General features: G+C 39.1%; 2 protein-coding genes across 3 annotated transcripts; one reads left to right on the forward strand and one right to left on the reverse strand.

The window, feature by feature from the left end:
• Positions 1-396: 396 nt before the first annotated feature.
• Positions 397-23,474, reverse strand: LOC122616296. Its single transcript, XM_043791702.1, has 8 exons — positions 23,332-23,474; positions 9,508-9,802; positions 7,390-7,477; positions 6,827-6,912; positions 4,858-4,965; positions 2,812-2,871; positions 1,363-1,434; positions 397-991 (listed from the first exon to the last, which is right to left on the reverse strand). Exons 2-8 carry the CDS (start codon positions 9,613-9,615, stop codon positions 407-409), a joined length of 1,107 nt encoding a protein of 368 aa, XP_043647637.1. The 5' UTR covers positions 9,616-9,802; positions 23,332-23,474; the 3' UTR covers positions 397-406.
• LOC122616294 lies at positions 1,730-2,752 on the forward strand. Of its 2 annotated transcripts, none has more exons than XM_043791700.1 (3): positions 1,730-2,047; positions 2,096-2,245; positions 2,451-2,752. In XM_043791700.1, the coding sequence occupies exons 1-3, from the start codon at positions 1,829-1,831 to the stop codon at positions 2,733-2,735; spliced, it is 654 nt and encodes a 217-aa protein (XP_043647635.1). In that variant the 5' UTR covers positions 1,730-1,828; the 3' UTR covers positions 2,736-2,752. The 2 variants fall into 2 exon arrangements, with proteins under 2 accessions (XP_043647635.1, XP_043647636.1); XM_043791701.1 differs by having other exon boundaries at positions 1,914-2,047; positions 2,104-2,245.
• Positions 23,475-24,836: the final 1,362 nt, after the last annotated feature.

The raw sequence follows: 24,836 nt of genomic DNA on the forward strand, positions 1-24,836 counted from the left end.
GCCCTGGGAAGACCCATTTTTATTCAGAGAGCGGTGTGTCGATCTATAGGAGTATGGCGATCTGGGCATAAATCTCCACGGCCACCAGGAGGCCCATTATAGACAGATTCACAGCGCAGTAGACGCGTCGCAGTGGACGTCGGCGTTGACGCTGACCACAACATTGACCACCGAGGCGGTGGCCCTTCGGCCACTCAGGTTCCAGATGCTGGCCCTCGTCAGGATCGCCGTCGTCGTCGGTCTCACTTCCGCTTCCGGTGGTGTTACAATCGCAGTTGCAGCTGCAGGCGCTGTTATGGCACTTTCCAGTGTTTGTGCCGCTGTTTGTTCCACTGGCTCTATCACTTCCCGTTGTCCCAACGGCTGCATTTCCATTTCCGGTTCCCGATTTGCATGGCGGCCAATGTCAAACTGACGCCAGCGACGAACTGCTGTCAAAGGCCACCAAAAGTGAGTCATTCTCATCGCTGCCGCTCCCCGCGCTCTTCTCCGACTCGTTGATGACCTCCAGTTGCGTTTGGGGTCGCGCGATTTTGTACTTGTTGTGCCTCTTGTTGATCAGCACGCTGCGGATGTTGTTGTTGGTGCGGCGACTCCCGCTCCGCTGACCCTTGACCTTGACCACAGCGGATCTCGGCTTGGAGCGCGATCTGGTTGCCCTGCCACCGCCCAGCATGCTACAGTCGCCATCGTCCTGTTGCAGCCCCAAGTGCTGCTGCTCCGTCAGTTCGTCGTCGTCGTAGTAATCGTAGTAGTCATCGTAGTCGTAGCCCACCTCATCCTCCGTATCCAGACCATCGCCGTAGGCCGCCTCATCGTCGTCGTCGTCGTTATCATCGTCGTACTCGAAATCGAAGTCGAAGATGGCGCAGCATCCGCCGGAAGTCGAATCGATGCTCTGGCGGCGTCTTGACCGCTTGCTGTAGGTGTATGTGTGCGGCTTGTTGGTACTAACACTCTTGTACATCGGCGCAAAGATGGCTGTCTTGGCCTGAAAGAAAGGATAAGAGCAAAAAGGATTTCAAATGATTACGGTAATGAATTAACACTCGTTAATGGTGGGATTAATACCTTCACCAAGAAGAAATATTAGTTAATTAACAGAAAGACAGTAGTGATAAATACTTCTAGGAACCAAAAATCATACGTTTCTCTTTGCATAAGCCAAATAATATAACGTTTTCTGTAAACTGTCGGTAATAAAATTATATTTTGGTGTTCACAGAAATCGTAATATTAATTATATTTATGTTTAGAAACGGTTTAGTTTCAACTTATTAAAAAAACTTGTAATTTAGTTTTAATTATAAATACTATGGTTACATCTTGTGATGTCCACTAGATTTTTATTAATTAGCCTACCTCTGGTCCGCGCCATGTGATTCCTGAGCGAACCAAGTTGTAGAAGCGAAGCACTCCCCACATGGCCAGCACCTGTTCAAAAGGGAATGCAACAAATTGGGTACCATAAATATCCATTAGATAAAATCCCACTCCGCAGATACATTTGCACACACTCGTACTTTCCCTAGAAATACATGAGCTAACATTTTTACGCTGCGTAAATGGACTAATGGACTTAGCTGGTAATTAAATTATTTATTACACATATTGATTAGGCAATGGGAGGCATGTGCGCAAAGGGAATTGGGCCCTATTGTTATTGAATGATGCGTAGGCCAAAGAGGATATTTTTCAGCTTACTCATATGCCCTTGCCTTGTATCAATTTTCAATTCGTGACATGACTCAAAATATTTCTAAAATTTCGTGTGAGAACATATAGAACTTTTGTACGCAAGCAAATTTTGTATCGCGTAATTTGCAGCATGTTCACACTATTATCATTTAAGCACCAACTATGTTCTCTGGGAAATTCCTACGATGTGATTGCAGATGCCTGCCGGGATAAAACAAAGTTCTTCAGTTTTCTGGACTCCAGGGAGTGGAGAAGTATGAGGCGCAGCTTTCGAAACTTCCTGAATGCAGACACATCCACTTATCCCATATATTATTGGTTTGTCCTCATATTTAGTCTATACGGAGCGGTAGGTTATGAAGATTCGGAAACTCGATTTCACATGATTTTCCTCTAGATACATAGCCTTATCCTATTTACGAGGTCATTCTTCACCAAAAAGGTTGACGGGAATACCAAAAATCTAAAAATTGTCAGAAGATTCAGCATTGCTGCTGCCTTCATACAAGCAAATATCTGGACGCTCTTGTTTTATGCTGCGTTATTTGTAGGTGGTTGTAATTTTCATGAATTCAGTCAAGACTCGATTTGCATTTGGCCAAACTTTTCGCTACTGGAACTTATATAGTTCACGTGAAGGGTTTCATTTGCCTAAGAGTATACTACAAATTTTACTAACCCAAAAACCTATGAAAGACCCAAACCGATAAGCTATTCAAATTGTATATACTTTTCTAATTTTTTTATTCTAGGTTTCCCCTCGTCACATGGCTCCCTGGTTATGGGTCCATTTGGTGGTATTTGCTTGGAAGCTGGTGGGGGCGACCATAAGTGCCCACTTCGGCCGCAAGAGTGGTCTGCGAACTCGGACCACAATATATGCAATCGTATATGTGTTGGTTATATGGCTGGTTTACCAGGCTATGAGGTCCTTCACCGCTGCCTTAGAACAGGATGTTCCAGAAAACCTAAGGCTCTGTTTGCAATTCATAGACCCTTTATTCAAATATGTAAAAGGCCATTGCAACGTAATATAAAATAAATTTTTCTTTTATTCACAGTTTTCAGTCACTCTTCTGGTTTTTGGAATTCAGTAATACTGGTTGTACTTACATTTATCAGCGCACGAGCAATAAAGAATGCCACCTCGGCCTTGCACATTGCGTCGAATTGCTGAAATTAAGAGATGATATCATTTATATCATTACTGCAATTATAAATACTCGTAAATTTTATTTTTTCACGAGCACTTGGCCCCTGAAGTCAAACAAACAGCTGGAAATAAAGTTGCGAAAATTGTTAGCTGCCTTCTGTTTTGGAAAGCAATTTGCAAGGGTGCAGGGAAAGTTTCTAGCGTGAAAATGGAAAGTTTGACTTTGAACAGAAGCGAATTAAATTAATTCAAGCGGTTTAGCCAGCGCCATAAATTAAATCTCAAATTTCAGTGGAAGCCTTCAGTGGTAAAACACTTCTGCACTTTTAATTGTTTGAAAATAAACGAGTTTTGGGGTTAGGCTTAGAATAATTTGTGCAGTATGTCTTCATAGAGGTACAGGTACTGCGCAAATGATTTACAAAACTGCACAAAAAGTGTAAACAACAAATTAGGAAAAATCCAAAAACAACGCAAAACTTAGTGATTCCCTAACAGAGAAAAATGAATTTGTACCTTCTGGATAGCAATAAATTATGCATGAGGTGACAATTTTCCGGGAGAAAAAACTTGTCGTGTCCCCCGGCCTGCCGGAAAAACAAAAGAACGAAAAGCGTAGAAAAGCTGAACACGTTCGTAATAGAAAAAGCCGAACGAACAACAAAAACAAATGCCGCACGACACAGACAAATGTAAAATACTAAAGGAAAATGGTGCAGAAAAATGCCCAACTCATTGCATATGTGCAGATACTCGTAGAATGGATCCACATAGCCACACAGATACATGGCTACATTTGTATCTGTGCCTGGGTGCCGTTGGTCTCTGAGTTTTCCGAAGCCCTTCCCCCGCTTTCCCGCCCGTTTATCCCCTTTCCACCACCCTCTGCGGCGCTTTGACTTTGTCACTTGTTTAAGTGCGAGTGTGTAGTGGGCTCTTGTTTGTCTGTTTGACTCTGCATATTTATGTGCGGGCTTTGTTTATACCCCCTTTTCTATTTTTTAGCCGGGCTTTGTGCGCTTCTTGCGTTTGGTTGCGAAGGCACTTTGGTCGTTGCATAAGTAAATTCAGTTAGAATTTCGATAAACGTACTCAAGCGTGGAAGAAAACCAGAACAACCCATAAGAACTATAATTTTCCCACTAATCTGTCAAAATTGTATCTTAAACAAAAATATTTTGTTTGTCTATTGAAAAGAAAAGAGACAATAGAGGGAGTTATTTAGAATTAAATGAATTATATGAAATTAATTCCAAGACATAGTAACACTTAATATACGTTTAATAGCACATGAAACAACCTTTGAAATGAATTCATAGCAAATAAGTTAAAGTGAATGAAACAAGCAATTTATTATTCATTTAGTAATTAACTCGGATTATAAGTTATAGTCTTTTAACTTGTTTTGAGCAGGACTAATTTTGATACATTTAATATTCCCCCGAAGCTGAGAAGCTTTCGATTTTAATCAACCCTTTGGTTGTCCATTGGCCCTAAATCGAACATCTGTGACTTGTTGTCTATTGTCATCTCCGCATCCGTGTCGGCTTCCGGTTTCCTTTGGTCCCCCCTCCAATTCGGAGCCTGTTGCACATGGATTTCTGTTTACATTTACTTGGAAAGTTCACTCATTCCTCTTGCCGGCAATGCATTCAACTGTCGCCAACTTCCGACCATATCCCACAGCAGTGGGCCTGCGCCTTTGTTTGATTTTAGCATAGAGGACGCCAACTTTTAACATATGTAACGGAATCGGCTTGATTTGTTGTCGTCGAAGGCTTTTTGTAATTTATTCGCTTGCCTGAGCTGAGCTGAAGCCCATTGATTTATGCCAGGCGCAATTGATAGTCTGCTTATGCAACAAGGACCTCCCGATGGGCCCGAATCCTCTGTATGAGATGTTTTCCATTAAACAAATGGTCTCCCCAGCACTGCGCTATGAAAACATCTTCGATATGCATTAAAAACATTTCACCCTGGCCCCGGGGATGCGATGGAACACTCACCTTATTTACATGGTCGCGCAGGACATTGGAGTAGACCATGGCGACGGCTTCCAGGGCCATAAATGTTATATAGCCAATTATCCAGGGTACAATTAGTCCTGGGTTCTCCTGTGAACGGACAAAAAAGACAAAACCACCTTGAATATATTGCCATTAGAAAATAAAGCTAAAAGGGCCACCAAAACCAGTACCTGTATGGAATTGGAGGTATCGATTTCGTGGCCGTACTCTAAATTTTGCCAGGATGTGGGTGTTAAAAAAGCGTGAGTGCGGTGAAATTTATCTCGCCATGGTGGCAAAACCCATGATTGGATTTTTTGGGGTTTTCAATGTGCTAAAATTTTTGCTGAGCACGTTGGGAAATTCTGATGTGCAGCTGACAGTTTTTGGCCGCAGCGGCTTGCATGGCAATTTTGTGGGGTCATGAAAATGTATTTTACCAGCGGATTAAATTTTAATATGGGCTATAATGGTTGCCTAATTTTTGAAAATGCATGTAATCCCGTAACGAACATTTTATTTAAGTAACTGTAGTAAAGGGAATTTATGAAACGAGTATAACTATGGATTCAAGCGAGTTTTATTTAATTATTAGGTTAGTTTAATGAGCTACTTCTCTTGTTTTATTTTGCATTAATTCAAATTGGTATTTTAGAGGTTTTTATTTAATGTGATAGCAAACTATTCCTTTTAATAAATTTTTATGTTTAAGTAGCCATTACGCAAAGGATAATTGATTGCATTGCACTTGCATTCAGTGCTTGAATACCCTTTTCGCTAGGGATAATTGATTGCTTTATTAATATTTAAACAGAACAAAATGCATAAGGGAACCTAACTCTATTTTCTGTTTAACTTAATTATCCAATTTATTTCAAGAGTTCGAATGCTAAAATTAATGCGTCTGTTTTGGAATCAAGCCGCAAGAGTCCTTACAGCCCAATAATGAATTGTTTAGCTACTATACAGGCTATAAACCTCAATGTTGTCCAAAACTTTTGCTGTTTTCCCCACATTTGTTGTCCAAAAGCTTGTTTAGCCTAATTAAGAACCAATGCTCTATGCATTATTTAATGGCCATCTGCTGCGGGCCCTTAGCTTAAGTCTCTAAGAATAGGGCGCCAATTAGCGAGCTGCAATTAATTTGACCATTTAGCGGACTTGGCAACATTTCTATTGGCGTTGGGCAGCGGCAACTATGGCTTTCATTTTCGACGAATTCGCATTCCAATTTTGTCTGTCAGCGTCAAAATGAAAAAATACCACACAATGTACCCGAACTGAACTCTGAACTCGGTCTATGCAATCCTTGTCAAGAGTCGTGCCAGCTCGGTTCCAGTTGAGTCAGTCAGACTTAATCCCATTCCTATGCCAATTGTGTGACAAATTGTCCACATTTTCATGCCGCTGTTGATGGTATGCTGGGTTTTTCACTTTTAGGGGATCTCTTTTTCAGAGGACAAATTTTACACAGTAACTTCAATATTTAACTTTAGCAGGATAACAGTAAGTGCTTTGCAAAGGTAAGCATTCCATCCTTGTATATTAATGTTATATATTATTTATTTTGAACTGTATTATATTTTATGCCCCAAACGATTAGTTGATTAAAGTTTGTTTGTTTCTAATTGTAGTTCAATAGCACTACAACTTCCTTCACATTTTTAGAGTGTACTTTTGGCACCCCATGTGTGGCGTTCGGCGCCCAAAGAAATCATATTAGAATTCTGGAACCAACGTGGTATGACCGCTTTCAGTAATTTACATTTGAATGTGCTTTGTTTGCTGGGTAAACACTTCCTGACTCAAAGGCTCTGGGGGCACAATGCGCCACATTTGCGGATATTTGATTTTGAGTATTTCGATTTGTGGGTGGGATGTTCTTATGTATTTAGTGGTGGGTTGGTGTGGTCCAACATTGCGCCAAATACTGTTCGCTGCGATTTAAGTATCATACAAGAAAACTCACCCGACATATTCCAAATATTAACACAATGCTCAACAGTATCATGGACATTTGTGTGCCGATTATGGCAAAATATGCAATTTGTACACCTGCAATGTATAAACAAAAGCGAAGATTAAAACGTAGTTCAATAAAGAGAAAATGCATTATCCCCATTTGTTCAAAAAGTTGCAGCCATTTTACAATGCCGACGAACTGTTTATATATTCATAATTCAGAAATTTAGCAATACATTTATTTTAGAAACAATTTGCGTAATTAAATTGAAAGTAAAAATGATATATAATTTAGATCTCATTTATCAAAAATTAATGGCTTAGCTAACATTCCTCTCAAATTTTATAGAAAATTGCACTTGTGATGCATGTATACCACCCAACCTTATTTAATATATGACGACTTGCCACCATTCTCATCTCAGTTTAATTTATTTATTGAAATGGCCTTTTGTATTATGTGACTGCTTGTCGTTCAAGTTTTCGGGTTTATTGCCGCCTTGGGGCTTGGCTCATACAAGCTTCTGTGTGCTTAATTAGCAGGCAAAATGGACAGAACTTTGAACTTACCGTAGTAGACATCCTGCAGGTCGGCCGACTTATGCATATTGACACTTATGCGCCACGAGTATATCAGCACGATTAATAGTGATATATTCTGAAAGAACCGTAGCGTAAATTAATGAATGAGTCACCAGAGAAATGTAAAATGTATCTTGCGAACATAACACGCATACGCAGTGTGCACCCGCATGTAAAATGGTTCGTGGGTCATCAAAATCCACCCTCATGTGTTTCCTTCACCTCTTCCTTTCCTTTTTAATCCAAATTATTCTCTTTTTTTATTTCGCACAACACGTTTTTACTTTTAAACGGAGGTCAACCCAACATGATTTTAGGGTCTGAGGTGTTGGATCGGATTTTTTGCTAATTAATACGTGAAAATGTTTTCGAGTCGGATGTCTCTTCACTGGACGGGTTGAAGGTAACAACTTCTGGAAGTTTGTTTATCATTAAATGTGGCAGTTACGGTTACATTTGGTAAAAATTTAAGAAAGTTCTAAAAGCAATAAACTCGAAATCTCTAGAATGTACTTTTGTTACGTTAATACGCGTATTCATTTAAACGACTTTAGAAAACATTGTCTTAATTAAAATGTTAGACGGTATTTTTCTAAAGATTCAATAGGATTTTATTTTATCGATATAGTATTATTAAGGTATCTAAAAGAATCTCTAGGACTGCATATTTTTTTGGTACTAAGTATTTGCGAAACTGCTGAAATAATGAGATACCAATTCCCAGAACCGAAAATTCCTGTGGGCGAGCCACGTGGTTCAGTAAATAAGCAACGACTGAGATAAGCAAATGCAAAATGGCGTGCTCTTGGGATACATCCATTATATGTCGTGACTGCACTCCCAGTAATAACCACCTGACCCCAGGAAAGGCTCTCCGATCCCTTAACTCAGGTTTATGCTAAACACGTAGTGCTTCCTTGTAGGCGATGAAGGTGGGGATAATGGGGGAAATCTCTCTTGCTACGTCCGAGGCTGTTCCCGTAACTGCCATAAAATGCAGCACTAATTGCAGAAGCCAGACACTTAAGTTCTCTGCTTAAACAAAAACTAATTTACTCGCCACGAGTTGGTAACTGGCATTGCAACGGGTGTAGTGTGTCTATTGTTTGCCGCCAAGTTGCATTGCATTATACTTCTTGTAATTGTCTCCAGCTCCACTTTGTCCTCGCAAGAGGGGTACCAAATAATATGGAAACATCCAAGCACGATTTTGCCATTAACATAAATTAAAAGCCATAACGAGCGTCATGTAATTGTAATTTATACATACAACCAGTCTGGAGATGAAAGAAATGAGTGCAACTTGCTCTCGTTTGGTCCATACTTTTTACAAGGTCCAACGGGGTTGGGATATTGTTATATCCCTTACTTGTAAAGTACAAGGGTATAACAGACACAAAAACATCCTTAAAGATGTTATGAATCGTAAATGATACTACGTTTTTCCTTGTCAATGAAAAAAGTTTTGGTAATTTTGTAACTGCACGGTGGCGCTTGAAATGAACTACTTTCAGTTGCTTAACGGGTATCTTCTAGTCGAGGAACTCTACTTTACCGTTCCTTTTTCTTATTCTTTAGCAGGAGGGTTGATGATGACATAAGTCGTGGGGATTCTATTAATTATCTTCAATATGTTAGTTCTTCTGGATCGTTTCCTCAGCTGATTGTTCTCAAAATACGTACATTTATTGTCCTAAAACATTCATTAATCAGCCTTATTCAATGGGAATATATGTACATCTACATTTCCTCAGGTATCTTAGCGCTTTCGTGGTCCGACTAAACTAACAAAACAACCCTCGCTGGAAGGGCATTTCTACGGCTTTTGGCCCCCATGGCAATAATGCGGTTGAAGTACGCCACGGCACATTCAGAATGGCTGCAGAAAAACGCTGGCCAACGACACTTGTCTATTAATTGTGCCACAATTAACAGGCCAGTATTATACCAGCTGCAACTACTGCTGATTCCGTGCTCCCGTTTTAATTTGTGTTATTTTTTTCATACATTCATACCTGACATTTTTCCACTAACGAGAACCAAATTACATACTTGTCCACGTTGCGTATACGACCTGTGGTGTGGCCCATTTCCCCAAACACTTACAATTGTGTAAATTGCACTTGTTATGGCCAAATTTTTGGCATGCAACATGCGACAGCAGCGTGTGCCGCCGGTTAGCGGTCCATATGGATATAAAATGACAGACTTCATTTTCCCTTGCCTATTTTTTATTATTGGCGTTTTCCTGGGCAGTTTTTCTGCTCAGCGACGGCACGACAAGTTTTCGAGCTTCGTTTTCATTACGTGGACATTGTAGCGATCATGTGGCCGTTGAGGCTGGTTCCCTCGGGCTGGTTATTATCCTCGTTCCGGAGGCTTCCATCAAAAAGTGGTCCGACTGAAAAAATGCCAGATAAATTGAAAGCTTTAAAAGTCATTTGCGTATAGTGAGTGAGGACTTTTTTTGGCATGGCGTGCAGCTATTTATTCCATTTTTCCCAAAATCTATCAATATATACACATTTTTCATACGCCATTCGACATTGAGCATTTATTTTATTTTATTTCTGCATTTCAGTTGGGACAATTTCTGCAACTTGAATGACTGTCATAGTGTAAATATCTCATGATTGCATACAACGGACTTTGTGCTCAATTCTGGCAAAAAATATAAAAATGTAGCGTGCAAATAGCGCAGACTTTTGAAACCGATTATCAACGGCTGGTTTTTAAGCTTTTGTATAAGCTGTTGAATTAAAACTTACAGCCCCCTTTTTATAAAACAGTTATTTGTAAAGAATTTGTAATAGTTTTAATGAAATGTTTACACCAGGTAATACGATATTAGAGGTATATTAGACACACAGAAGAAAGCGATTCCGGCAATAAAATGTATATATATTCTTGATCATATAATTAAAAAAAAATACAAATAATAATATAGATAATATATTAAAATTATATAAGAATAATATAATATATAAAAAAATTCTTTAAATAGATCTCTTATTACTCGTAATTTTAAGCCCGTTTCTAGGATTGTTACGACCCTATAAAGTATATATATTCCTAATCAGGATCAATAGCAGTGTCTTTCTGGTCATGTCCTTGTGTCCATCCGTCCGTATGAACGTCGAGATCATGAATCATTTATTTTTTACTCTTTTTACACTCTTACTGTTACTGCTTAGATTTGGGTATTGGAGCTGGCGTCGGCAAAATGTTTTAAGAATTTAAAAAAAAATTGTTAAAAAAGTTTTTAGCATATCGTTACAAATTGGAATAACAAAAAATTTTAAACAAAAACATATTTTAAAATTTAAAAAAGTCTAGGCGTTTCTGTTTTGGACGGCTTGTGGGCGTTAGAGTGGGAGTGGAAATCACTTGAAATTAGCTATGTGTCTTCGTGTCTGAATTCGTCCTGCTCAATTATAACTTACTAGCTTTTACAGTTTCCAATGATGATTTATTAAATACCATTTGTAAATCAGAGCTTTGAGTTTGGCGCTTAGATCACAACCGATTACCCTTAAACAAAATGAATCTTAGAATAAACCTAAAAGTCTATTTGAGCGACCATATTTTTGGAGAGAAATATATGACGAATTTAAATAAATCTTGCAGTCATCAGACTTTGGGTTTTTATCAAGTTTCCTCTCTTTATACCAGTACAATAGCACTTAAGGTGCCTTAAGTTGCTGCTCTATCTGGCAAAGTTATTCAACATTAGCTCGCCAGACTCGCGAGTTATTCACCCTCACTTGTCCAATCAACTGACATGCCAAACAAGAGAAACTCAAGCCATTCGAGGAGCGTTTGGGTAATTAATGATGGAAGAAGAAAAAACACGCACCAAATGCCACGAAATTGTCTGTTTTTTGACAAATATCACTTAATGGGCTGTCCGAAAACTTACTTAATCAACGCCAAACAAATCTCTAAGATGTTTTCAATTAGTTACTACTTAACAAATTACAGAGGCGGCTGCGAAAAACGAGACACATGATTCGCGAATAGTGTATAAACTGGTTCTCTTTTTGCCCATCCATTTCAATTGACCTCAAAAAATAAAAATAAAAATAAAATAAAGACCCACTTCTGCCGGCATTTCACTGCGTGTAAACACACTTATATTCACGCATTCAGAGGGGCGTCAAGGGGCAAGGACTCGCAAGGACGCCACGCCATAGAAACATATAATGCTCCGCTGAGCATATTGAATGGATAGCACACACACTTGCTCAGCCAGAAGTGTACCAACTAGAACTCGACCCGTGGAAACTGAGTTCATATTGTAAAATGTTTGCAGTGTCATAAAATATCAGTAACAACTGTGAAACCAGTGGCACACAAACGCAGGACTAAGCAAAAGTAAAAAAACTATGAAAATAGGCCAACACAAAAATTGTTGGCCAAATAACAATACTAGGACAATGCATGACAAGATCGAGTCCTTTGCATATCCTGCAGTTCATTGTATAAGACCCTTTGTTTCTTACATTTAGAATTTGAAATGACACGTCTTAGTAATGAGGACCTGCCTTGTTTGGTGGCGAATAAAAGTGTTCTGTTTTAGAATAAAATTATATTTTTCTCCATACGAGACGTAGAAAAAATTAATTAAATTGACTACACCATAATCATTAGAAATTTCTATAATAGTGATTACATTATTTATATTATTGTATAAGGCTTGTAAATCCACTTTCGTTCTATCTTGTTTATAAAACTACATGGAGAGACCCCAATTTCCAATTTCCACATTTCTTAAAGCCATTTTGGTGTAAACTAAGTGCAGAGTATACAGCTTAAAAGCATTTTGCATTTTGCAATTGGGAGGCATTGGCTCGGAGTCAAGTGGGCCCGCATATTGCCGACATCAAGTACTTTTCATATCGGGGCCCCAAGCTGAACCCCCTCGGCGCCCTGTTTCACAGGGGAGACACAATAAAAATCAATAAAAAATATCGCATTACTTTGGGCTTTGTTTCGTCGTATTTTGTGTTTCGCATTGTTTGCCGCATTGTTTGTGTCGATATCGGCATATGATTGATTCCGGCACACACGCAACGTCGTTCTAGGCACGAAAAACGTTGCATAACTACACGAAAAACACTCATGATGAAAAATAGTAAAAATTCGAATTGCAGTGTGTGACAGCAGCTGTGACAGATTTGAAGGTTTTGTGGTGGAGAGAGGGACTTAAAAAAAACCCTTGTCAACGAATTACATTCCCATCACATTTAACTTTTTTTCCCCCATTGCAAAAAGACGGGTACCCCACATATTTTCCCTATTCAAAATTGGAGGTTGGGTGGGGACATAAGCCTCTGAGGGGAGCCTATATGCATGGAAATGACTTTGGCGGTTGTGGGATCCACTCTAAGCGCATTACATCTCCATCTGTGTGGGCGATTCGATGGGTTTCAATGGGGTTTGGGGCAGGCAAAGATATATTGCATTCGGTCCATATGCTGTTCATAAAATCCCAATAAATTAGGAATAATTGAGAGATTGTGTGTTTGCTTTTTGGCATTTTATTGTTTGTTGCGTACAGTGTTTAATATGTTTCCATTTCGTTGGTCAGCGCAATTTGATTGACTGGTATTTAAGAGGCAGTGCTTGCATATATTTTTTGACTGTGCTATCCTATCTAAAGGATAGCACTTGTATTTTATTATTTGATATGAACAAAATTGGCATTTTGTATACAAAAAAAATATGTGTTTGCTTAGCATTTTTATTTATGCATGATTATTTCTCTGTGAGTTTTTATTTCAGAATTCCAGTAAGCAAATAAATGGAAAACAAGGTAAAAATAGTTGTTATTTTAAATTAATGTGATTGTACATGGACATACTTTTATGCCTATAAATGATGGTTTCAAGGTAAATAAAAATATAATAAAGATGACTTTAAACTAAATATTGCACAAAACACCACTGAAATGTATTTCTGTGACCATTCCGCTTTCATCATCTCAGAATCTTAAATCTAATTTATCACATACCACAGAGGCAATCTCCCCTCAAAGGAATACCAATTGAAGGACTCTGCTTCATTTTGAGTTGTACCGTAAATCGCGACCATATATTTCAGTGTGTCATATTTGAGAAAGCTATACGCCCACTGACGTTGGATGGCACATTTAATTGCACATTGGGCCTGGGTTATGTTCAGATAATCGTCACATAAAGACCTTTCATTGTTGTTCGGGGTTTGGCAAAAGCAGAAAATACGTGTGTAACATAACCGGAGGGGCAACTTCTAATGGGAGCCCTACCGCCCCCAAAATCCCCCAGGCCGGGGATAATATTTGCTTAACAAACATTAAAGTTGTTTTCGCCCTTTGTTTCATTTCTGTTTATTCGACTAATTTATGCTACGCCTTATTGCTTACTTGGCCGTCACGCCATAATGTTACGACTTGGCCACAGCTTAGCTTTCTTGGCCCGAGTTTTGTTTGGTTTGGTTCCTTGGCTGGCACAAAGGGGCGTATAAATGTTGATTTCCAAGGGCTGCTTTGTCTTGTCGGGTGTTTGGCCAGCGTCGAGCACTCATTATGATTCATTGTTGCTAGCAGGAGTCAAAAGGTAGAACGACTCAAAAGATTTATTAGCACCAGGGCCCATAATGAAGTTCTTTAGTTGAGTTAATGTTTCAGCATTTGGACATGCTGGCCATGTCAAAGGTTTTCGTTAGCCAGGGATAAGGAAGAGAAGTGTGGCAGCATGTAAACAGATTGGAAATCCTTTGGGTTAGCAAAGAAATTCCTGGGCAAGGATTCGTGTAGTCAATGGAATTGCTTTTAAGCCTTGTTGGGGAAGAAACTTTAAGAGCAATATTTATTCAACTAACGACCAATTATTTCAGTACATTTAGAGAAAACGGTGGGAATTAATTTTATAAATTTTTGTATATGTATATACTGCCAGCTCCTCCGAATAATTTCTGTTCTATTTATGAGTAATCATTTCGCTGTATCCGAGGCCATTTACAATTTCTTTCCGTGTACTAAGATATTTTCTTTGTCGGCTCGAAATGAAAGTTTCCATTTTTCCATTTATTGAGATGTCTTCATATTCCCCTTCTAGCCGGCTTTCAATTTTCCTCCTATTTTCGTGGCCGTAATTGAAGTTTTCTGTTTGTTTTTCTTGCTCAACAGCTTTCCACAAGGAACTGTCATAAGAAACCTTTTCGCCGTCCTCCGCAAAAGTTGATTATTACTTATAGACTTACTGACGGACCCTGGACTGTAATCACTGGACACACTGAAAAATAGGCTAAGACCCTATTTTCCCCCTCTTCGCCTTTGTACTAGATAAAATTACTATTAGAATGCCAGAGGCGAAGGGCAAACAAGAAAGGAAGGCAGTGATGGCAAAAGCAAATGTGAGAAAAATCTCATTTACAGTTCGGCCTTAAAATGGCAAACAAAAATTTCAAATACAAAACACAAAACCCGAATAGTCAACATAGTCCAGACCCCAAAGCCAAATCCGAAATAACCGCAGATAGTTGGACAAACATTGGCCAAATGCCAGACAAAGTTGCTGATGGCCTTGATTATTTCCTTCTGATGTTATTGGCTTACTTTTAATACGAGTATATGAAGAAATTCAGTGTATGTCTAAAATTTAGGTGAAAATGAAATGGGATAAAGATGAAATAAGATTGGCTAGCTTATCAGCTTAGATAGATATACAAAGCATAGATGAAGTGCTTAGTAATAATAGAATTATACAATTTTCTAAGCTCCATTTTAGATATGCTTCGATTATTATCCTACAAACAATATTATTTTGAGCTTTTTAGTATTGTAGTAGAAGTAAGGCATTAAATTTAGCCTTTTCAGACAGCGCAATTAATTTGCGTAATATATGCACTTAATTGCTTACAAAAAAATAATTCAAAAGTCGGGCCGCATTAAAAAGAATTCTCGAGCTAGAGCCCATTACACAGATGAGCCAAATATACTTTTCATCAGCTTTAATGCTGATTTATGTCAACCGCAGACGCACGGCCAAAATCCCGAAAAAGGGCCAAAAGTTTATCCAACGGAAAACCTCGGATCATCAACAGTCATGGAAGTTTCGCCGCCAGTTTGCCTGGTGGCATCTTAGATAAACAGCCGTAAATCCTGGGATGCGTGCTCCATAAAGGCCCTTTGATTAAATGAAACCATTTATTAGGCGAGGTAAAGACAATGTCACGACACCTCTCTAGGATCGGTCGTGCAAGAGGTTAATGCTAACGTCCGGGGGGCGGTAAAAACAATTTCTTTAAAAGTCCCCCGGACTCCTGAGAGACTTCTGAGTTATGATGGCGAAGGCCCTCAGTCGGAAGCCACAGACCCCCCTTCCCCTTTTTCCCTGCAAGGGCGAGCTAACACAAACAAATTTTTAAATTTGTAAACACGGCGAACGAGTGAAAGTTAACAAAATGAAGCCAACAACGCGTAACGAAACCACTTGGCAATGTCGACAGACGCCATCGCTGACACGGCTCTCCATTGCCGGTTGCCATTCGCCATTTGCCATTTTGCCATTTTGCGATTTGCCGTCGCACGCACACTCGATTAGGAGGTGTGGCAAAAGGGACGGAAGTCTCCCCACGACCCCCACTTTCCAGCCCTCGGAGGTCGAAGGTCGCACAGTGTGGGTAACAGGAAATCCGGCAATTTTTGAATTTTTCGCAAGCAGCCAAACAAAATAAACAGCGCAGTACATGTATTCTTAACTGAAAAGAATTGGGAAAACCTAAACCATAATTTGCAAAAAAGCGACTTAACTGTATAAATAAACGAATAAAATATGTTGTTCAATAAGAAGCCCAGCCAAAAGGCATAGAAAATTATGGGGCTGTCATTTTGATTTGAACATATGATTCTTATTTGTTGCCAATTATTTGAAATGCGATTTATGATTCGTTAGCAAATTTATCATAAGCCTCAATCAAATCAAATTTTATTTCGGAATTAAATGCTGAATGTGCAAAGCTCAATCATTAAAATTAATAATGTGTATGTGTTAGCCAAATTAACGAAATTGCAGTAGCTAAACTTTAACTTTAATGAATAGTTCGTGAGTCTTTTTCATTATGACATTTCTATTGATAACCATATGAGTGCATGAACAACTCTCGGATTTGTAAAATAAATACAATTTCGTTAAGAAGAATTTAATTAAAACTCAAATTGATTGCTGTCATCAAATTTCCCTCTGTAAGAAAAAAAAAAGAAGAAATGTATGTAGACACGGATATTTTCCTTCGACTTTCTAAGGTCTCTTGCGATTAGGCCTGCCTTTTGGGCCCCGTTTCTCACCCCGCCCACATGGGTGTTTAATGGAACACTCGGCGTATGCGTAATATGCCTTGCTCATATGCCACGACGTTCAAGCAGCAGCATTTGCATAATTTGCCGGCGAGCCGAGCACATTGCTATCATTTAGACCAGCCAGCCTGTCTGAGTTAGTAAATTGCGCATACGGCACATAAGCCGCAGTTGCGTTGGATTTCTTTTTGCATATGTGTGCTTGGATGCCAAAAAAAAAAGGTAAGACGGCAGGGGCCATTGCTGACAAATTGGGCACGACAGGAATGGGCCAGCTCTGGAGTGAAATTGGTAATAGCAACAGGTAGGGGATAATATTTGTATGGTCTGGCTGTGATCTCAGGAAATGGGCTGCTCTTACTTTAATTTGCCCTTGTTGCATAAGAAGATCTTTGTGAGCTTAAACGCATTACACTTTGTTTAAATAAATCGTTCTTACAGAGACTCTAAAGCTGCTCTGAGATGATACTTTCCTAATCCTTTTCAGAAAAAATCTTATTCAATTTCGTCGTTCTTCTTTGGATTGGATTAAACCAAATTAAAATCGCATGCCTCTTGAAATCAAATTTAGCCTCAGCCTAAGCCACAAATTTATGTTCCTGGGCCAACCGAAAAAACGTGAAAGAAAAACTTAAAAAACTTTAAGACAACACCAAAAGTTTATCAGTGAGTTGTGGGCCCAAGCCTAAGAAGAGCCCAAAAAATTTGCCACAAAACTAGAGGATGACAAGGCCACCAGCGACATGGAACTGTCAACTGATGTCCCATCCCCTCCTGCCCTCCAGTGGTAACCCTCTCCACTCCACTCAACTTGTTGGGGCAAATGCAAAGTTGAGCTTAGTCAGTTGAGCTGAGTTCTGGGAACTTTTCGGTAACCGCAAAATGACTTGGAGCACTTTTTCCCTGAGTCCTGAGTCCGCACACAACTGACATATTAAAGTCCACTTAGACTAATTGCAAAAGCATAAGACCAAAAAATGAGACGGCTCCTTCGTCATTTCCACCGGCGAAGCTGCATAAATTCGGATTACGCTTTAATTTATGCGTTGTGAACAAGTGCGAGCTAAAGGCAATTAAAGTTGCCTGTCGCCAGCTGCTCCGTTCTCCTGGGATAATTTGACTGATTAAGTGCGAGGAAGTCGAGTCAAGTGGGTGAGTATTTGATTTGCCTGCTTTGCGATTTCGGCATATAATATATATATTCGTATCTATATATATGTATGACCGACATTGCAGCTGCAGGCAATTGTCGTCTACCAGAAACTTTGCTCACTTCGCTCCTCCAAAGTTTTGTTGGTTTTATGTAGGCCACGTGTTGTTCACTTGACTGTTTTAGCCTCGTTGCTTTTATTGCTACTTTTCTTGATGTTTTGATACCCCAATACTCTCGCTGTTTTTTGGCACAGAACTAAAGTAACATTGTGCTGAAGCTGTGTAAACTTTGATACCAACTCTGAGCCTACAATTCCTCGAGAAAACGTAGAAAAATGTTGTTAATTAACTGAGAACAATCATCCATTGAAATCGTGAAACAATAGATTTAAAATGAACATCTTGAATCCATTTGCTTTCCAGCACTTGTTATAGGTTTCTCTTAGTTTCCTTAATATTGACAATTTTCGAGCATTAGAAACTAAAATTCAAATAGGCTCTTGAATTCAATATTTTTTCTAGTTTTGTACCTAAGTACTTATTAGATGGTATTTCTGATTTTAATACATTTGAAAGGTGTGCTCTAAGGCCCAAGGGCATTACAACCTTCGGTCAAACAAGTTGACCTTCTTTCCTCGCTGTTTTATTTGCTTTTGGCCAGGCTTTTTGATTTTGCTTCGGCTGCTGAAGACATTTTGGTTTATTTGCCGTCTTCTTTTGATGTTGCCGTGAAACAATTGTGGCGTATTTTTTGGCTGTTTGTTTCGGGTCCGGTGTTTGATGGGATGGTTGTTTCGGGGTCTGGTCGAATGCCTGAATTTCGAATTGTTCTGGAATTTCGGCAACAAAATTGAATTATTTCCGCAACCTTGGCAGTATCAGCGAACCCTATGTCATCGATCCATCACAAACTTAATGAGACTTAGGAAAATAGGTTCGACTCGACTTTAGCTTAATATGTGTGCGGTGTGCGCCTATCCTGAGTCGATTTTCATTTGATTAGGTTTAGATATATGTGTATTTGCTCAATAAATTTATAAAAAGGTAAAAGGTTCAGTGTAAGAACAAATACATTTTTAAGGAACTATGTGTTATTTTATTTTAAAATTGTATGACAACCAAACATCAATTTGGTATGTATATCTATTTCAGTCTATCATAGAAGACAAATTTATTGGTAATACATTGTTTAAGATCTCTTCTGGATAGCCTAACAGTGTATTTGCCATATAATCCGTCCCTTTATTTTCGAAGAGGACAATGTCATGACCTTTCCTATGAGTCCGCAAAGATTTCTAATTAGTCCCAAAACTCTTGATCTGTCACAGCCTTTCACAGTTGAGACCTCCTGAATCCTGTCCAGTCGAAGAGACACTCAATCGTTGACAGTGCTCGTCTCGCCTTCGGAATTGTGCGGAGCACAAAAAAAAGGGGAATTTGCATATTTTATTAAATTCCCGCACAAATATCCAATCAATAATGTAGTATTCATTCGCCGTATCCGGCTATCCCCGCCGCACTCCTTACCATGCCCTTTGAGCAAGGACGAGAAGCAAAGCCGTGGCAAATTAAGTATGCATACGTATTCAAATGGCTCACAAGCCGAAATATACACAGATATATTGAAAGTTGGGCTTGGGACGGAGGGGTGGCCTCGGCTGAATGCCCAAGAGGGAGATTTTTGGTTTTTTCCAGATCCGCACCTCCAGACTCCCTCAATCCCAAACCCTCGCCTCCAGCTTCTTTGTGGGCAAAGGCAAATCATTAAGGGCGCCAATTCCTCCTTTCATATCCACTGTATTCGTTAATGCACTAAGAAAAAAACAAGCCAAAAGTTTTTCCTGTCTTTGAAATCTTGTACTGTTTGTTCAAATATTCTTTATCAGTTTTTTTTAGCCCATCAAAATCGTAATTACTTTATACTTATCTTGATTCATATTAAGCCAAAACATATTGATAAGCAACATATCATGGCATTTGATAGCACTTGATAAGTTGCTTAATATCATACGATTTGGTAGCACATGTTGAACCAAGTATGTTAGTAACACGACGTAAATAACGATAAAGTATTTAATTTTTCAAGCACGTCAATCGAATTTTTTTAAGTGTCCCTTTCTTTTGGCCTTTTCTTTTTACGTGGCCTTTGTTTCTCTGGTTTGTCGCCACGCAGGAAATTTGGCACACTATCGATGGAGTGGTGTATGATACGTACATTTTTGGGGGGACGGAGTTTGGTAGAAGATGCAAATGAATACAAACAAAATACCGCAAGCAGAAAAGATTATGCCTGGCATAAAAATAAATTAATGGCCGTGGTGTGTGTGGGATTGGAGTGTGTGTGTGTGTGTGTGTGGAGCGCAAGGACAAAATATTTGCCTTTGGGCTGTGGTAATAAGCCAGGACCCTCGCCCCATTGCGTCTTTGGACAGCAATTCTTTTTTCTCTTTATAATTTACTATGCGTAATTTCCCCGACAGCGTTCATACGTAAATATTTAATTTCCTTAATTTTGGAGGACTCCATTTGGGGGATGGCAGACTGCCCTCTTTGCCTTGTTGGCTAGACTTTTATTTCATTATTTATTGTTTTTTGTGTTTCATCGCCAAGGCTTTTATGTTTATAGCTGCTTGTGCTAAGCAATGTCAGTTTTGAGCTTGGCACATGCGACGTATGCGCAACATTCTTAGCGCTGCGTGAGTTTCGAAAATTTAAGTGCACGAAGTGCTGTCAAGATTTAAGATCCTGACACTTTCGGTCGTTATTTTTTGCTTCTTTCTTTATAGTTTTTTATGTTCATAAGTGTTTAAAAGCATTGTGTTTGGTCATAAAGAACAGCGAAACTACTTTATTAAATCAGTTTAAGCCAAAAATACACTACGCATCTCGCCTCAAAGGACATTACGCATGACACTCGATTTTTCCCGTTTATTGTTAAATTGAATGTGAGGTGCATTTATTTTGGTTTCCCCATTTTGTGCCGAGGACATTTTGATCTCTTTTCATTGTTTAAGGACTCTGTGAGCCCTCCGAAAAAGATTTGCACTTTAGTGCAAGGAAGTGCAGAAGATACAACTTTTGCTCGCTTTTTTTATTAGTGCCCCGGAGAGCAAAAGTATAGTTGGAAGTCCGCAAAGCATTTTTCTTGATTTCCATTCTGGTGCAGTTCTTACGCACTCCTTTTAGCCTCAACAGAACTGAACTAAACTTAAACGCATTGGCATCCGTTTCTGGTCGAAAGCGGTTTATTGCTAAGGGAAAAACTTAAATAAAGTGGAATTACTTGTTTCAGGGGCTGCTGCAAAGGAGGGCAAGGATTGCCAAGCGCTGAAAGTCGAGTCTATTCCAAAGAATTATTTTGCATATTCATTTTGCGCTACTTTGTCGCTACTTGAAAATTGCGATTGACGGGCCAACTCTTGAGTTGATGGAAAAGTTTTCGGCCCAAGGACCCCGTGCTAAGTCTCTTCTTTAACAGATTTAAGTTTTAGACTTGCTTTCAATTAAATGTTTCTTAATGCGAATTCATTGCGGAACTTGTAATATCTGGAGCATTGGACTTCGCCCTGAATAATTCAATAAATATTTTCATTTCCAATTATGGCAAATGGCGTAACTTCACAGGGGATTTTCCTGGTCATTAAAGTTTCCCCTACCCGAGTTAATTGCCGCTAAAACTTACTGGCAACGAAAATATTATTTTATGTATTTTTCCGGAAGCCAGCGTTGATATTAAGAAAAGTTTGCCTAAGAGGCGGGCGCATTTGCGTTGGTGTGGCCTGTTCCACTAATGAGCCTATTGTTCGGCAGATAAAACGTGGCTAACTTGGGGTCCAGAGGCACAGGAAATGGCTGATGTTGTTGCCGAAGTTGTTGGCATTAGCAGAAGGGTTGAGCTTCGGGCGGGAAAAGTTTGGGGGGCCGATATGCGTGGGCAGACTTGTAAGTTTTCGAAATTTAAATATGTAATTAGCTTCTGATGGTAAAATTTATATAAAATAAATCTCCACCGATCAATGAGCTCTAATTGTATGGTTTTATAACCATTTAGGTAACGGCTATTCTGACATTCTAGAATGGCCGTAGATTTTAATTTTCTTTTGTGCTTGAAATTAAAAAAAATTAATGTTCTTCGAATCCTAACAACAAGTAAGTTTATTACAACCTATAGTAATAAAAAAAAATATGTTTAATAAGGCAATATAAAAAATGACAATCATCAAAGTTTGTTTTTAGTCCCAAGCATTTTGAGCTTGAGTCATTTTCCTCTCATAAAAGCAGTTAATTGTTTTCAGTTTGCATTACTATTAGTTTTTTATGAACTTTGCCAGCAGCTGGCAAAACAATTTTCCCGCCGCCTTGTCTATCTAGCATCCATTCAGCCCCATTCCCTTCTGCTCGTCCTCTTTTTCCCTGCCCCTTTTTCCGTTCAAAGGCTCCTTGGTGATCTCCTTTAAAACGAAAATGGAACTGAAATTGTAATTAAATTTTTGCCAATTCGTTTAATTGAGTTTTAAGCCGCAACTTCTGAATGCCCGAAATTGAAAGTACCCTCTTGCCACAGCCACTTCTTAAACCACTCTCTCTGGTGAATTGCTTAAATATTTTTGCCTGACTTTGGCTGGGCTGTGGTTCCAATAATATTTTTTATACATTTTACGACCGTTCGCTGCGATTGTTTGCGCTGTAATTAAGTGCGTCTAATTTGTGTTAAGCGCCGTGCCACTTAAGCATCGCTTTTACTTTTCTTCCTCCAAATTTATTTTTTATCCCGACCTGGAGCAAAGTGTGCTTAACTTAAGACCATACGTTCCACCAGGCCAACAGTGGCTGAAAAACTCAAAAGACCCATTTCGGAGTGGGGTAAATCAAGTCGGAGCAGGGCTTTAAAGGTTGTCTGGGTACAAACTGCTGTTAAATTGCCACTTCCCCCTGGGATTTAATACGGTTTTTTGTGAAATGGAGGCAGACGAAATAAAACATTTTTGAGTGATTTCTGTATGTGATTTCGGTACGCTTCGCAGCATTTTGAACGAGTGTTAAGGGCTGGAGTGTACGAATATCAGCTTTTGAATGAAAAGGTATTTTGCACTTTTATATTGAAGAGCCACTGAAAGTGATTTTGAAGTGAATAACAGTTGTTGAAGTCCTCAAATTAAAATTGTAATGAAACCACGAACTACTTAGCTATGTGTATGTCTTTCGTTTTTACTTCTGGTATTTCTTGCAGTAATTTTGTAAATATGTTGTGTGTTAAGCCTTAAATATTTGGAGTTCCTCTCACTTTTACTTTTAAGCTGCCATCTGCTTAATTTTATCTTATTGCACATTAAAACTTTTCTGTGTTTCGCCTTTTGATACCTTCCTAATAAGCGCTTTCCCTCTGGCGTTTTTTAAGTTGATTCTGCTTTAATAACTCCTTTTGCTCTTTATTGACTTACCTCATTTGTGGAGCTTCGGCTAATTAATTCACCAATTACAAAGTTGGTTTGAGTCTCACACCTTGCACTAAGAAATCACTTTCCGTTTGCTTCGTTCTGTTTTTTTCTCCGCGCAAAAATAATTGTATATCCAATTTGCTTATTCGCACTTTTTACCGGCAAGTTGCGGTGAGAATTTCGTCTCTTTACTGGTATGATATTCTCATATATTTGGTATTGTTGTTCTTTTTTGTTTTGGTTTTAACCACGAACGCAGCTCTCGGATTTTGCTGCTTTCGTTACGCGACCGAAACGGTAACTGCTCGAGTTTTTATCAGTGCGCTACGTTTATAAGGAAAATCCGAGTGGAGCTTTTCCCGACGAGCCTTCCTCTTGCGAGAGCGTCGGAACACGAACGGAAGAGAAACATTTTGACCAGTTTTCATATTTTGACCAAATCACAGGATGCCTTCCCCCTGTTTGCCGTCAATTGTTTTAAGTGCAACATATCGAAGCCAAAGTCAAACACAAACATTTCACTTTCTTGGCAGTTTGTGTTCCACGCTTCCTGCTAAAAAAAAGGAAAATCGAAAAACGGAGGAAACAAAGTGCAGGAAAACTGCATACAAATGATTTCTAGCTTATAAATTATGCAGGTGAGAAGAGCAAATGGTGTCTGCCAAAGACAGGAGAGGAAAAGTTGGAAAAAGTGCAGTAGCCGCAAGCAGTCGAGCAAATAAACTTCGATTTATCTCGACGTGAGTTTTGGTTTCATACTGTTCCATATGGTTGCTTTTCGTGGTCTAGTTTTAATGTTAGGCTTTTGTTAAAATATCTGATACGAGTAGTATAATGCACCTAAAAATTACAAGTAGGAGCTGGCAATTTGTTTTCTTTAGTTCTGTTTTGATTAACATAATATTAGTTTTCAAAAATTAAATTTTTTGATATTACTACGTTCAATAACATTGCTGTAGTACTCTTTTGAAAAAAGAATCCAACTTATTTACATTCAGAGAGTGCCGGAAAACGTACAATTCACTTGCAAAAAACAAATTATTAAAGTTGTAATTTCCCTCTGGCTCTGCAATTGAACGTTTCGGTGTGCATTTTGAGCGGAAGCGGAAATGCCGGCCATCGCAAAAAGTAAACCAGCGTGATGGAAGAGGCCAGCGTGTTTTGCCACTGGCGATTTCGATTCGGCCTCGTTCCAATGTTCTTACTGGCTTTCGCCTCTGTGTTTTTGTGGGTCCATTGCTCTTGTCCTGTGTCATATGCAAATTCCAATTCAGGGAAAACAAACGAGCGGGGAAAATGAAAGGTCAGGAGGAGCGGTCGCAGTGAGCGGGGAATATAAATATCGATTAGTTAATATCAAACTAGATGGCAGGCTGACAAGGACCTTAAGGCGGCATTGAACTTGTCTCGCCGCGAGGGAGAAGGAGCGAGTATTTCCGGTCTCTCTGTCTCTCTATCCCTTTCCCTCTCTCTTCACACACAAACACACTACAGCAATTGCCTTAGCA

Source organism: Drosophila teissieri, chromosome 3L, assembly GCF_016746235.2.
Source record: "Drosophila teissieri strain GT53w chromosome 3L, Prin_Dtei_1.1, whole genome shotgun sequence".
Taxonomy (NCBI): domain Eukaryota; kingdom Metazoa; phylum Arthropoda; class Insecta; order Diptera; family Drosophilidae; genus Drosophila; species Drosophila teissieri.

Bases quoted from the DNA above. Each gene is read 5' to 3' on its own strand.
- LOC122616296 (XM_043791702.1), bottom strand. From the start codon at position 9,615: ATGAAGTCTGTCATTTTATATCCATATGGACCGCTAACCGGCGGCACA. The intron at 7,478-9,507 runs GTAAGTGTTTGG...CGGTTCTTTCAG, and splicing joins CAAGTGCAATTTACACAATT to AATATATCACTATTAATCGT. The intron at 2,872-4,857 runs GTGAGTGTTCCA...TCTTAATTTCAG, and splicing joins TGCGCGACCATGTAAATAAG to CAATTCGACGCAATGTGCAA.
- LOC122616294 (XM_043791700.1), top strand. From the start codon at position 1,829: ATGTTCACACTATTATCATTTAAGCACCAACTATGTTCTCTGGGAAAT. The intron at 2,048-2,095 runs GTAGGTTATGAA...ATTTTCCTCTAG, and splicing joins TATTTAGTCTATACGGAGCG to ATACATAGCCTTATCCTATT. The intron at 2,246-2,450 runs GTAGGTGGTTGT...TTTTTATTCTAG, and splicing joins TGTTTTATGCTGCGTTATTT to GTTTCCCCTCGTCACATGGC.